At 38.0% G+C, this 15,389-nt stretch overlaps 1 protein-coding gene across 4 annotated transcripts in view; it reads right to left on the minus strand.

Moving 5' to 3' along the window:
* The window catches only part of SHTN1 (shootin 1), a 109,716-nt gene that overhangs the window by 12,841 nt on the left and 81,486 nt on the right, over window positions 1-15,389 (minus strand). For 2 of the 4 annotated variants that reach the window (XM_001925635.5, XM_005671488.3), the window contains exons 14-16: window positions 15,204-15,257; window positions 9,906-10,026; window positions 5,081-5,273 (exon numbers count right to left, since the gene is read on the minus strand). In XM_001925635.5, coding sequence (XP_001925670.2) covers window positions 5,081-5,273; window positions 9,906-10,026; window positions 15,204-15,257 — 368 coding nt within the window. Of the gene's footprint in view, window positions 1-5,080; window positions 5,274-9,905; window positions 10,027-15,203; window positions 15,258-15,389 lie in introns of those variants that run through there. The other 2 variants (XM_021073402.1, XM_005671487.3) reach the window with 2 other exon arrangements.

Raw genomic sequence — 15,389 nt, forward strand, 5'->3', positions numbered from 1 at the left:
GGAAACATAGGTTGAACATACAGTGGTGATTAAAATGGGCTATGTAATTTTTTCACCAAAATATACAAATTCTTTTATAGGACCAGCAGAGTGGCTCTAAAGCACTTTCTTAGCTACTTCTTCCACCTCAAAATAGAGAGGGAAGATTGTCCAATTTATTTCCTCTGTGATCAGGTATCTCTAATGCAAACAGATCTAAAAGTATCTGGAACAATAGTGACAGGGTTAGAATGGATATACTGACCTCTAAGACTATGACCCTCCAGGATAACACTCATTTTGATTTAGACTTAAGTGCCCATGATGTAGCTTGAAAATTAGTTATGTTACATTTCTAGGTGTGTGTTTTACTATAAATCCATATTGAGGGTAAAAAAAAAAATATGTGCTCATTAACTCTTGTCCTTTATCTTAACTGTGAACATCTTTATCAAGAAACCACATTTGAGAGGAATTATTGGGGTTCTAGAGCTGAGAGAGACTCTGGAGAGAGCCTCATCTGCTTGCCTCAATTTTAGGTAAGAAACAACACAACAAGAAAACAAAACAGAGATCACATGATTTCCCCAAGGAAATCTGGCCCCTGTCAATAACCCAGGTGTTCAGTACCTAAGCTTTCACCTCTCGCTTTTGTCTCTGATAATCCCAAGGTCAGCATTATCATTTTAATGTAAGACAGAAAAGGAATTTACTGAAATGATTTTCATATGTTATTTATTTTCCAGGACAACCCTACAAGGTAGGTATCATTACACTCATCTTCCACATGAGGAAACAGTCACAGATTAAAGAACTTGCCCGAGGTCATAAAGATAATAAATAATAAATAGTAAACCCAAGATGTGACTGTAGAGCTGGAGTTCTGGAAACAGCTCAATGCTGCCTGCCACATCCACATTGGAAAGACACTGGTTTAGAAAGCTGGCCACACTGTGCTTCCCTGTTCCTCCTTGTCAGTCTACTGGCTTTTACTGGTGAAAATACGAATCATTTTTGTTTTCTTGACCCTGTGCAACACTCAGCTTATTTCCAGATACTAGAGCTGTCTGAAAGTAATGAAATAGTTACCTTTTAAAAATTCTATAATGTGGAATTTTTCCTATTTTATATTGACCATCCAAGCCATTGATCAGTTTGAGTCAACGAGTCTTACTCTATTTTTTGTGTGAGTGTGTGTCTTTTTGTCTTTTTTAGGGCTGCACCCGCAGCATATGAAGGTTCTCAGGTAGGGGTCCAATGGGAGCTGTAGCTGCCAGTCTACGCCACAGCCACAGCAATGCCAGATCCGAACCACGTCTGCGACCTACACCACAGCTCATGGCAATGCTGGATCCTTAACCCACTGAGCGAGGCCAGGGATCGAACCTGCAACCTCATGGTTCCTAGTCAGATTCGTTAACCACTAAGCCACGACGGGAACTCCTCTTACTCTGTTTTAACATGGCCAGAGTACTCTGCATCAACAAGAAAGAGCATGAAAAGCACAAATAAGACTTAATGCTCTTCACTGCTTGGCCAGCTCTTTACCTCACAGCATAAAGGGAGATTATGAGCATTAATTCCTGTCTGGATAATAACTCATCAGAATTAGTGAAATTCAAATTCACTATTAGTTTTAAGATATTATTACTAGATAGTATATACTTACTAGAAATGATTAACAGAACACAAATATTTCTAAAGTTATTATTAAAAGGGAAATAGACGCCATTAGGCTTTTCCAAGTCCTGATTATCTTTTCCTTCCTTTTTCTTCTTTTTTTCTTAAAAAAACAAAGAACAAAAAACAAACAAACCAACAAAAAAATCTTAGGCTGGTAACAAGAATGTTAATTTTAATTAATCCTTGCAATTAAGTACGAAAGCTATCTCTTGCTATCTCATAAGTTCCTAAGAAATAAATCCACATATCTCTGGCCCTATAATATACCAGACAGGAGTTAGTCAATTATTTGGAATACACACATATGTTGATTTGGGAAAAGTAAACTTTTTGGCAATGGCTGGATGCTATTTAATTTTCTGGCTAAGTGAAAGTCGTATCCAGAAAACATCTTTGTTTCCTCCTTTAAAAGGTTTCTTAGTAGGTTAGTAAATTTTCCTGTCCACCTGAGGCCAACCAAGTGAGCACAGCTGAATCTTTCTTTTACAACTGGGTATTCTGTTGTCTCTGATAAATTTATCTTATGTAGGTACAAAGATGCAAAAGATATGCAAGACTGAGCTGAATGTAAGCAACTCCTGGGCATTCAAAAAAATGTTTAAAAAACCAAATAAGCAACCAAACAACCCCAAATCTCTAATATTTAGCTTGTGCATACATGTTACTGTTAAACAATGGGGGACTGTTGGTTGAATATTCTAATTAATTGTTATCCTGCTGTTTTATTGATTCTAGAGATGTATTTTCCTTCATTCATTCGATAAGTACTTCCTGAGAGCCTACCATAAGGCAGAACATTTTCCAGGTGTTTGAGACACACTAGTGAGAAAAAAATTTCCTATCCTCATGGCGTTTACATTCTAAAAGGGGAAGAGAGAAAATAGGCATATATATAATAAAGTACACGGTATGTTAGAAGATAACTGTTATGGGGGAAATGGAGCAGGGTAAGGAGGAATCAGAGTTTAGGAAGAGGAGTCACCATTCTAAGTAGGGTGGCCAGGGTGGGCCTCATGGAAAAGACGATGTCTGTGCAAAGCAATGATGATGATGAGATGGCACAGCTACTGGGGGAGGGCATACAAGGTAGAGGGGACAGCACAAGCAAAGAGCTGGGGTAGAATGATGCTGGGCCAGAGAGGCCAAAGTGGAGGGCGGAAGGGAGTGTACGTAAGAGTGATAGGGACCTGTGTGTGTGTGTGTGCGCGTGCGCACGTGTGCAATAGTGTATGTATTAGAGGCTACTGGGATTGAGATCCTCCCTTGACCGTGATTCCCCATCAAGAGCCAATAGTGCCACTTACCTGAAAAACACTATGGCGGTGCTTCCACAGATCGAAATAAAAGTGCCATTACTAGAATGCAAGGACACTTTTTAAAAGCAAAGGAGACATTTCACTTTTTAACTGCTGATCTCACTTCAAACTGCCTTGACAATTCCAGTCTACGAGATAAGACAATGTGGTGGCCTCTACCTTATGGTTAGTATAACAGAGTGAGCTGACTCGTCAAAGCCAGCCAGAAGCAGCTTCAAAAATATCCCTTCTCACTTCTGGGAGCTAAACCAGGTTTAGAGGAGCTAAGAAATCACATGAGTTTTTATTTTTAAAGCTTACATATGACTACATTAAGTTAAATTTCTTTTGCTTGTTATAAAGCTAGGTTTAAACATAAATGAATGAAGCATGCCTGTTTGGGAAGTGAATAATTACCATGTACATACACAAAATACTTGGATTCATTTGGATAGTCTAATTGTACTTAAACACATTTTTCAGAAAGGCACGCTTCTGTGCTAAATGACTGTCAATATGAAAATGCATGGCGTTAGTTATTTCAGCTAAAGAATGTCAAGAACTGAATAATCAAGCATTAGGTTACAAAGTTTAAAAGTTAATACAGCAGCACAGAGTATTTGTATTAGTGCTTTAAGCAGATAAATTGAAACATGTCTCTTAAGCAGTCATTGAACAAGCAAGATGAGAAATAAATTGAGCTTCACATAGGCCTTTATGGCATCTAACAACTGTGTCTGTCAACACATGGATCCTTTTCACTGTCAATTCAGCACACATTTTGCAGACCTTGGGCCTGCAATTATTTCATTTCCTTTCTTGGAAATGTAATTTCCACTTACTTTTGGAGAATAAAAGGCAGACAAAAGGAGGAAGGAGTTGCAGTATTTTCTGATTAAGATTGTGTAAAATGGTAAAAGAAAAAAATCTATGCACACACATTGAAGCATTTCTCAGAAACTAACTTGTCTCGGCCAAATTGCTTTTGTGTCTGGATATTGGTTCAAACGTAGCCAGATTGTTGATGTCAAATTAGGTGCTAAACAAATTTAATAAGAAAGATGAAGGATGAATAAAGATCATCTTTCTGTTAGAGCTGTTCAAATGACTCCAGTCAAAAGAAAGGAAACACATGACTGCCGGAGAAAATGTACTTTTAAATACAATGACATTAGATAAGACTGTACATCAGCAAAGAAGGTCATTCATTCCAAAAGAGGGGGAAAAAAGTTAATAGTACTAGTAAGAGAAAGGCAAGAGTGGAAAAAAGTACCAGTTGGCAAAAATAGATCTAAATTGAATTTCAACTTAATTTGTCCAGGCTTCACCTTTTAAACTAAGACAGGTAGAGCTACAGAAAAGGGTTCTTTCTCTCCTGATAGAACAGGAAATCAGAGGTTTAATTAACCGTGATTACAATATTCGTTGATCTGATTTGTCTCACCTCTTCCTTTTCTTTATGTGACAAACCAGCTGACATCCTGGCAAGAGAACTAAAGCAAAACTAGTCTAATTTCAAAAAGAGCTTGCCTTTGTTATAAAACAAATTGATCCGCCACCAGATCTGTCTGAAACGCATTCAATAGCAGGATTAACTCTTTGACAATCAAAGTGCCACTTTTAAGTCAGTCTATCTACATAACTCTACGTAGCATGTTTTCAGTCTCAGGATAGAGCAATATTAAGGCCCATCTTTACTTGAAAACTGGAAAAAAAAAGTTGTAAAAAATGTACCCTTCAAAGCACATTTGAAGATCTAGTATCTTCTTTGGCTGCTTGTGAGCCATTAAGAGGAATGATCTAAGTATTTAATCTGGAAAGAATGATTAAGTGTCTTTTGATGCTGAATAAGGATCATCCAAGTCAGTTCTTTGTATAGAAGAACCTGATTACGAAACCAGTTTAGGGAAGGCATTCTCTTTATATGTTTGTGCTTGGCATCAGAATAAGACCTCTAAGCCAGGAGCCCAGAATCAAAAATTGGCTCATCAAACAGAGGAAGAAGAGTATTTACTGACTAACCAAATCAAAATCTTTCTACAGAGAAACAAAGCAAAGTAACACACAAGTTAGTCATGACAGATGCTTCTACACACTATTTAGTAAAGAGCAGCATTACTTACTCAAAGGTAACCTTGGAACTTGTGCATCCTTCCAATTTACACGACCCTTCACCTGGCTCAGGTGTTGGGGGGGACGGGCTGTTGAATTCTGCCTCCAGAGTTTTCTTGTTCAAGGCTGTTTTTGTTACACTGGATACAGAACCCAACACTGGCATGGATTTGGACTCTGAGGTGGCTAATATTCCAGTTGGACCTTAAAACCAAACACATACCTCAAGTTTAATAATTCTGTTCGATGCTTATTAATATGGTACTGAAAAACAGATTAGCTGAAAATCCCTCAGGAAGTGAAAGGCCAAATTCTGTTAAAATTTCAAGAGCCTGCTGGAAAATGTTCCTATTAGAAATCTGCTCTGCTTTGGTGGTACTAGTGCTTTTCAGTGCCCCAGGACCACGCTGAGAAATTGTGTACAGACCTTTAATAAACCATAAAAGGCCAGGCCAAGGCTCCCTCAACTGACCAGAGTCCTTAGGAATACTGGAATTGTGAAAACTCTTTACTTCTCACAGAGTATGGCTTTTTGACAGCCCTAGGTGAACCATTTGGCCTCTCAAGAGTTAATTCTTCCCAAAACTCAGCTCTGATTTTAAACAGAAAATGGAATGATGTCAAAAGGCTCTTTTCAAACAGCTCATGGCTTCTTGAGCATTAAACAGCTTTTATGAACATTTTCATTTTAATGTGATTGAGAAGTAAGTGGATTTACTTCCTGTTAAAATATAGACACAGGATTATAAAAATTCAGTGGCAAAGAGTTTGGCTGTTTTAACATTTGGACTTTTCTACTCTTTGGATTAGATCAGAAAACTCTAATAGGGCTTGTTACTAAAATTATTGGCATATCAATCTAAAACGTATGAGCACTGAAGCTAATAAGCTCCATCATTACTTTTTTTCTATCTTTGATTAGTTAGATACTGTCCTAGACAGTTTTTTTCAAAGCAAAATTAAAATATGTCTTTCTTGAAGCTTCAGGAGGAATCCTTTTAAAACAAAGCAATTTACGAAATGTCACACAGGTACCATACCAATAAAATGAGAACTCTTTAAAAAAGACAACAACCGGAGTTCCCGTCATGGCGCAGTGGTTAACGAATCCGACTAGGAACCATGAGGTTGCAGGTTCGGTCCCTGCCCTTGCTCAGTGGGTTAACGATCCGGCGTTGCCGTGAGCTGTGGTGTAGGTTGCAGATGCGGCTCGGATCCAGCTTTGCTGTGTCTCTGGCATAGGCTGGTGGCTACAGCTCCGATTCGACCCCTAGCCCGGGAACCTCCATATGCCGTGGGAGCGGCCCAAAGAAATGGCAAAAAGACAAAAAAAAAAAAAAAAAAAAAAAAAGAGAACAACCAACCTTGAAAGGTGCCACTAAGAAAACGACAAAAATTGGGAGTCTCTTTATCCTTAAGAGATGTCAGATCATCTCCTAAAATGGAAAGTACTAGTGGGTACAATCCAAAATTCCTAGCTAATCCTTGATCATTCATATTAAGCCAGTTAGACAATTCTTTCTCTACCTAAATCTCAGATTTTACACTTCTAACTATATATAAATATGTCTGATGTATTGCGACAGTATAACATATGAACTCCGAAAATGAAGTTCTAATTTGAAAAATCTATCCAAGAGGGGCTAGAAAACTGTTCAGCCGTTCTGTCAGTGTACCTCCTTTAGCCTTACTTCATGTGGGAGACACAGACCCTCCTCTGTCAACTGGAAGCCCTCAACTCACAAAGCATCAGTGTCGGTCTTCCTCATTTATTTCTTCTATATCATCTGAACAGACAAGTTTGTGACATTATTGAATATTCTGTTCAAAAGGCCTTTCCCTCCTGCCTGTGATAAGCCTCATATTTCATGGGGATGTGGGAGTAAAGAAAAGGGCAGAAAGATCAAGAAAGTTCATTCCTGAAAATGTAAATATGAAGCTAAAGTCAAGATTCGATTCAGAGCAGCCCTATTCTGCCCTTGGATAATCGTGGACCACAACACTAGATAGCTTTAAACAAGCTGTCCTTGTAGAAAAGCAAGATCTGTTTCTGAATACACACCAACGCCTGCTGCTTGTTCTGCAACTGAAGCCAATTAAAAGGAAGGGTGAGTGGGTGAGCTGAGCCAGAGCTCTTATTTTTCTTACATACAAAAAGAAATAAAGAAAAATGCTTAATATTTAAGATGATGCTGATGCTGATTAATATTATTATTACTGCAGCCTATTTGAGCTGTCCAGTGTTTTCCAACAGGCACTTGCTACTCTTTGAAATGTCAGTTTTGGAGTCTAGATCAAACAAGGGAGTACCAGTTAGGTCCATATGAAAAATTCTAAAGAAAAATGTGCTTCCCTGGCCACTGGAGGAGATATTAACTTGGGATTTGAGTTCTGCCAACCTCAGGCTGCCTCTGCCTCTCTTAATGATGCTTCTTCCTTTCTCCACCTTGTGACCTCACCTTCCGCTTTCCCATAAGCCTTGGTGTGATGAAAAAAAAATCTCAGAGATTCAGGGAACAAACTCATCAAACTCATTTCTGTAATTTGTTCCCACTATGCAGTTGTGCTGCTTTAGCTTATTTCTTCCTCTTCTGGCATTTTTATCTTGTCATTCCATGACTTTTATAAAAAGATCTACATGGTAATAAATACTGCTGCCAGTTTGATGCTAGAAAAAATTTAAAACAATGTAAAAAACGGCATGATTTCTTTCACTAGATGATAGAATTTCTAAGCTCCTTTCCCCCCCTTCCCCCTGCCTTTTTTGCTTTGACTACTAGAGAACTTATAAGAAAATTTCTGCTCACCCACAAGTATGTTTCTTCTCCACCCTACCAATTATACAGTTCTTTCTCTATCCAAATATGAATGATTCTACTGAATATTATCTCTCTCTCTCCTTTTTTTGTCTTTTTGCCATTTCTTTGGGCCGCTCCCACGGCATATGGAGGTTCCCAGGCTAGGGGTCGAATTGGAGCTGTAGCCACTGGCCTACGCCAGAGCCACAGCAACGCGGGATCCGAGCCGCGTCTGCAACCTACACCACAGCTCACGGCAACACCAGATTGTTAACCCACTGAGCAAGGGCAGGGACCGAACCTGCAACCTCATGGTTCCTAGTCGGATTCGTTAACCACTGCGCCACGACGGGAGCTCCTGAATATTATCTCTTATTCTAACTTCCTTCAAATGACACCTTGGCTATTTATATATAAGCGGAATATAATCCATAAAATGAAAGATTTAAAGATGCCTGTAAAATATGTTCCTCCCTTGCTCCACACTTTGAAATATTTAAATTTTCACACTGACTAAAATGACAATGCTTCCTCATTTCTCCCATGGATAACTGTGAAATAGTGAGGGCTGCATGTTTGACTGAGTCAGTGGAGTAAGAATGCCTCTCAAAGAACAAAAAGGTCAGTGGCAAGACACAAAATATTAAGCCACAGAGCACCAAAATGGCATCTACAAAGTCCTAAAAATAAATGATGACTACACAAATACTTTAAGGATGAAACGAGGCAAAAGTCACAAGCATTGATCAAGTCACAAATGAATAATGGTTCGTTATGGAGGCTGGTAAATGCCTGTAAGGCAATCGTAAGAAAAAAAGTTCCTTAAGGAATCCCTTACTTTTCCTAAGAGGTGGTTACTGGGAGGTGGGGGATAATTCTTACAGGATATTAACAGCAGAATTTCTAGACCAAACTAAAAACTGAATGACTGATTTTTTTTTTCCCAAGGAAGTCCATTAATGCTTCATCTTTTTATAATAAAGGTTTGGCTGGTATAATGTTGCTTCTGGTTCAAGGACCCAATTTACTCAACTGAGTAAATCCCTATGTGAAACCTAGAGCTTCGTTATCCAAAAAACCCAATCCTAGCAATTTAAACTTGGTAAACATGCAAATTTAAATGGTTATGATGGACTAACTGGAGTTGACTGAACAGAATCCTTAACAGATTCAGCTCATTAGCTATGGTTGCTATTAATTTTACTTTAGGGTAGTTTTTCAAACCAGCCTCCTGACAACAAGGGGAAAATCTCATAAAGGCTCTGCTAATGCCCATGACCAAGCTGATGGAAAAAAACCGAAGATATATACAGTGAGTTCTGGAACCACATTCTCTGTTCTAATACATTTGTATCATGACATAAATGTAAATTGAGCTCAAGACACTCAGATGGTCATTTACAGTTGGTGACAAAGCTAGACTTTCTCATTCACTTGGTTCACAGGCAGAGACAATAAACTAAGTGAATATGAAGAATAAAGACGATTTCTCTGCATTCGTAACTGATGCATAATTACTATTATTATTACTAATTATTGTGTGCTTTGAGCCAGGCACAGTGCTAAGCACTTTTCATATATTGACTCAATCTTTAGAAAAATCCTATGACAGTGTTTTTACTATCCTCATTTTATAGATGAAGAAACTGAGGCATAGGGAGTTTGCATAAGTGCTTAAAGGGTAGGCAGCTAGCAAATGGCAGGGCTAGGATTCAATCTGCTGCCTTCTGGTTAGGGAGCCTTTACTCAATGCTACATTGTTGCCAAAGCCTATCCTAATGTCTCTGAGGCTGGGCATCTTGCATTAAGCGAAACCAGATCCATAAGAGCCTGATTCCCTAAAAACAAATAAATATACCAAATAAATAAATATACATAAGAGATCTAGTGAGGTGTCCCTAAGTACTTTGCCCATCCAATACTTCTCATTCACATCAAAAAAATTTAATAATTTTAAAAGATTATTTTATGTTAAAAAGGGACTTGAAGATGCTGCAGAGAGGAAGAGTAGAACTGTGGAGAATTCAAACGAGCTTACTACTGCTATCTGCTTCTGCTGTCAACTTTCTGCGACGCAAAATCCTTTCTAACTCAGTTTCAGTGTTTTCAATGTGAAGGGATTTTAAGCTTCTTGAACTAGTGGATTTGTTAAGTGTCCCCTAAAGTGAAAACAGAACAAAAACAAAAACAAAAAGGTTAATGTCTTAATACAATACACAAAATAATATAAAAGTCAAACCACCAAAACATTACCAGAATTTGAATGGAGTTAGGAAATAAAATGAATTTGCTGTATATGCATTTTTAATGTGCATACCATTAACAACACATAGTGCTGGATCATTTAAGAAGATGCTACTGATGATGTAAGATGTTAGCTTTGGTATCAAAAGAACGGCACAAGAACACCTCTTGATGAGCTAACTCTATGAAATTCAGTGGTGGGAAGGTACTTGCACATCGATGATTAAGATTCTGATGTGTGTTGATCGACCACGTGGAGAAGAGAACGGATATATTGAACTCACCTTAGAAGGTTATCTTGATATGGCAGCCACGAGTTACTGAACCCAAATTCTTGCGGCACTGAAAAATGTGGCTGATTCTTCAGAGAGAATGACCCTGGCTGCACACCTGGTGACAATGGTGCCGTGCTGCCAAAGAAGGCACATAATGCTCCCCAGTGGCCTCTACCCAAGGAAGTGCTGCACTTGAGCACACCTCAACCTCATTGTCAAAGAGGGAAGGTTAGAATCATACAGGGAGACAAGCAAGGGCCCGGCACGGAAATCCCGTCCTCTTAACAGAGGAGGCAGTGAATGAATGTATTATTCAGGGCTCAGAAGACACTAAAGGAAACAAGAGATGCCATAAAGCTGTGCTCCTGTGGAAAGGGATACTGACCTTCAAGATGACAGAGAAAGACCCAGGCAGTGGCTGCTTGCCCTGGCTCGTCTAGGAAGTCTATTACGGAGGCAGAGCTGTGGTTTTTCTCCCTCCATTACCACTCAGGTGTTTGTACAGAACACTGGGTGACATACTTCTTCTTACACGTAAGGCTTTAGCACACCACCATCATGAGTGGTCCATTTTCTTTCATAAGAAATGCCCACTATTTCTTTGAAATAGCCCTCCTTAGCTGTGCCACAGGCTCGGGGGGGGGGGGAATAAAAAGCCAGGAGAACCATAATCTTTTGATCAGAGAGAATCAGATCCTCAAGTCAGGTGTAACATGCCAGAGTCAGAAGGCAGCCTTTGTCTACCAAGGATAACAAACAGGCCAGCCTTTGTCATTTCAGCTCTCTATGGACTTGCCTTAATCCTGCTCCCTGCCCCCCTGCTAACTTCCTGAAGGATTCTAAGAATCCTACTGGCTAAAATGGTAACTCATGTTTCTTCTTTAGCCTATAAAACAAAAAAAGTAGCTTGTGAAATTAGATAGTTACAAATCTCACATGATATAGCTTATTATGTTGTTTGTTTAGAAAGGTGCTTGTTTCCCCAGTTGCACACAAAGTTACAGAAAAGCAGTCTGTTGTCAGGGGAAAATTGACTAACGAGATTAGGCGATTATATTCTTCTGCTGTCAGCTAGCTAACCAAAACATCTGTAAAATACTTAAGGCTCATATTTTAATCAGCCATTTGATACTTCCCCCTGAAGAAACTCTTTGTTTTTTCATTTATTGCAAGAATTCATGACATATAGCAAAGAAAAATCATATTACATGTAACACTATAATAGTTTATTTTATAATTTAAAAAATTAAATGATTTTGTTTTTTTAACAGTTGACAACGCGTACCTACTCATCAAAGACATATAGTAAGGTAGGATCAACATGGATAAGGTAGACAGAACTAAAACCAATTTAGATAAATACATTTTTTAATGTATTAGAAAAACTGTTCTCAAATCATTTGTGTTTATAATTTTTAAAAAGTTGTATCACTAACAGCTATTTCAGAAACGTATGGCTGTTACCATTAAAATCCCTCATAAAACTACCATGTTGTTTGTTTGAACTCCAGGACATTCTGCGTGATTTTCCCAATGGCTAGAGTTAATTTAAGAAAAAGTTATGTGTCTGTGTATGTCCATGCACATACAGACATACCTTCCAAGGATATCTTTCATTGAAGAATTTACCCTTCACAATATTCTCTATTTTTGTTTGGAATATAACAGTACTTTCCCAAATTCCTGACTATGGTGAGCTAATCCCTCACCATACCTGATACTGAAGGAATCCATTTTCCAAGTGCTATTCTTTGAATCTCCAACTTTTTTCTCCATTCTCTGACTGATGTGGTTGATTCAGCTAACATATGAGCAAACTTGAAATATGGAGGAAATTATGGAGGAAAGGTTTCTGCGTGCATCTCCACTGAAAGGATCAAGGAGCTCAGCTAATGACATACCAAGTGTCTTAATTATTTACATTATAATCATAAAAATTGGAGAATCAGAAATTAATTTAGAAACCATGTGGTACAGACAATTCCTTCGCTTCACAGAGAGGAGAATTCGACATTAGTGGGCCTCGGGTTTGGGGGCCGGGTTCCACAATAAGTCAGTGATAGGGCTGGACCTTGAACTTAGCTCTTCTAATTTCCAAAACAGTACTATTTCTACTTCAGACTGCTTTCACCATTTAACAATCTTAGTCCCCATATCAGTTAAATGTTCATAATGCTGACAAAACTAGTTGTCAGGGAGCAAAATTAACTATATACAGCAATTCCTGGGTACTTTGAAAAACTCAAGATATTCAAAAAAGAAAAGAGAATTTTTCAAAAGCTGTTTTTGTTTCTTTGATGTGGAGGCAACTGAACTTGAGATTTTCAGATTCATTTCTATTGACTTATTCTTCAGAAACTGCCATTTCCTTCTTGGAGTGGCTTTTAAATGGCTGGAGTGACTCAAGAGGTTTCCCAAACCTAAAAAAAACCCTCTTGTGTGACTATGAAAAATGAGCTATATATATATTTTTTTTAATCCACAGAATATACAACTTTAAAAAGTAAATGTAAGTAGAATTGGAAAAATAAGTTCAGTCAACACTGAAACTAAAAGTTGGCTTGAAAAGTGAACAACTCAAAATAGAGTGAGGTTTTTTAACTCCCCCAAATTCGAGTTGTGTTTTCTACCCATTAGTAGGCTTACACGTCAGGTCACTTTCATTTCAGCAAAACACCCCACACTGAGGTCATTCCTGGCTTCTGTTCTACAATAGGACTGAACACACTGCTCCTTGGTTTCTTGGCAGCTCTTGGATCAGGTGTTTACTTTTCACTTCTGTACACAATCTGTAGGCTTTTCATGTCTTTTTTCATGTTTGTTGCACACATGCTACATCTCTGAGGCTGGTGTCATTTTGCTGGGTACTAATCTTAATAATCCTAATAGTTGAACTTCAGCAAGAGGCACAAATAAAGCCCCATTTGACAGGGGCTCCTCCTCTATCCTGTAAGCAGCTGTACGGTTTCTCAGCCCCAAGTGACTGGCAGCTACAAACGACCCTCCATCTCTCAAAGGAAATGTCTGTGGGGACAGTGGAAAATTGCCACTTGGCCAAGAAAAATAGGGGAGAGCACCGTGAGTTCCACTTAAAAAAAAATTATTGCAAAGAAATAATATTTCCAGAATAACATCTATTAGTGATACATTATTGCCAGATACAGAAGAGAAATCTAAGATAAATCCAGTGCAAAAGAGGATGGGGGCAACTTGTAGAAAAGAAAGATATTTTGACCACTTTTATAATTTGTAAATTATTTCACAAAATCTGTTCACAAATTTCTCTCCTTGAAGTAGCACAAAACTATGGTAAAGACAACTGTACAGTGAACATACTCTTTAAAAGCAATGCTGTTAATTCCGTAAACTTGCTACATTATTAGCAAGTGGGATATCTTGGGCAATCAAACATCAAATGTCTCTCAGGTGGATGTCTGATTTTTCCAATGAACCTGATTTAAGAAATACACTCAGTGTGGTTTACTCTTTCACTGAGGCCCAGAACTATAACCCTAGAACCTCAGGTTGCCCCTGAGGGCATCTTATGGAATTAGCATTACAATGCAGAGACAACAAAACGCACCTCATAAGGCAATCTCCTTAAGGGAACACTGGATAACAAAATTGTCTCACCAAAGAATCCATTAGATAATAACCACATACTTTTTGGATGGTTTTAATTCTTTATTCTGTAGGTACACCACCCCTGTTAGCCAGCGCTACCTACCTCTCTTTAGAACCAATTCCACTCACCTAAAACTACAGCGAACTCATTAAGCCATTCTGAGTTAAGTCTACTGTTTCAAGCTTGATGAAAATAATTTTGTTTACCACAATTATGTGGATGTCTGCATGCAATGCATAATTAGCACAGTAACAACAAACATGGGAATATTAGCTCTTTACCTCCGCCCCCATGTTTGTTGACTTACTGTGCATAATAACTGGTATTGAGACTGTAACAGGATTTGAGAATAGAGCTCTTGGTATCTGAAACATTTTCTAAGTGAGGCATTTGTCTCTGACAGAAACTGTTGGACAGAGCAGCACTCATTTACTCTGCTGGCAGAAGCTCCTACTTTGGAGAGAAGGAATACGACTAGAGATGGGCGTTAACTGTGTTCTCCGATGGATGTGAGTTACTTTTAGAAAATGAATTTAGTAACATAAAGAAAGCAACTTCTATTTTATCCTCCACTTTATCATCAAAATTTTTTTTTAAAACTGTGAGAAAAGCAGACTGTATCTCTGTTGCTAACATATTTGGGTAGAAGCTTAGATTTACATTTAGGGGCCAAGGATTCCATTTCCCTGCCCAAAAGTTAAGCATTAACCATGTGAAAGACTACTATGCAATATATAATATACTGTTATTATCTACTGTATCTATCAGTCTTACTTATAAATAAATCTATTATAATATTAAATATATTATAAAAATATATTTATAGCATTATCTACCATATCTATATTTATAACACATAGTAGTATATTTCTGTCATTGATAAGCATGTACTGATCTTCACATCTGACCAGACACTTTTCACCTCCAAGCTGTAAGGCAAGGACTGGAGGGCCAGAAAGGGAAACAGTAATTTTTTTGGGGGGTGTACCTATTCTTTTAGAACCAACAGAGTATTGGTACATTATTAACACACCCAAAGGAGGAGTCCACAGCACAATCAAGGAAATTATCAAAAGTAATGAGGCTTACTATAAATGGAAATATATCAACACCAGTTATTTATGGAAAGGGATTTTAAAAGTACTCTTTCATTTTCCCATTAACTAAATAATAAACTGGGATCTAGTCTTACCAGTATTCCTTTCAGTTCATTCACTGCACTCTCAGAGCCTTTTGAAGATTCTGGCTACAATTTTAAAAAGAAGAAAAAATTACTGAATAATTCCGCTCTAAAATACTAAAGATTTTTTACATAACAAAGTGTTGGTAGCTTATATTATATTGACTATATTTTTTAGAATTAGGTCTACCAGCAAAG

Source organism: Sus scrofa, chromosome 14, assembly GCF_000003025.6.
Source record: "Sus scrofa isolate TJ Tabasco breed Duroc chromosome 14, Sscrofa11.1, whole genome shotgun sequence".
NCBI lineage: Eukaryota > Metazoa > Chordata > Mammalia > Artiodactyla > Suidae > Sus > Sus scrofa.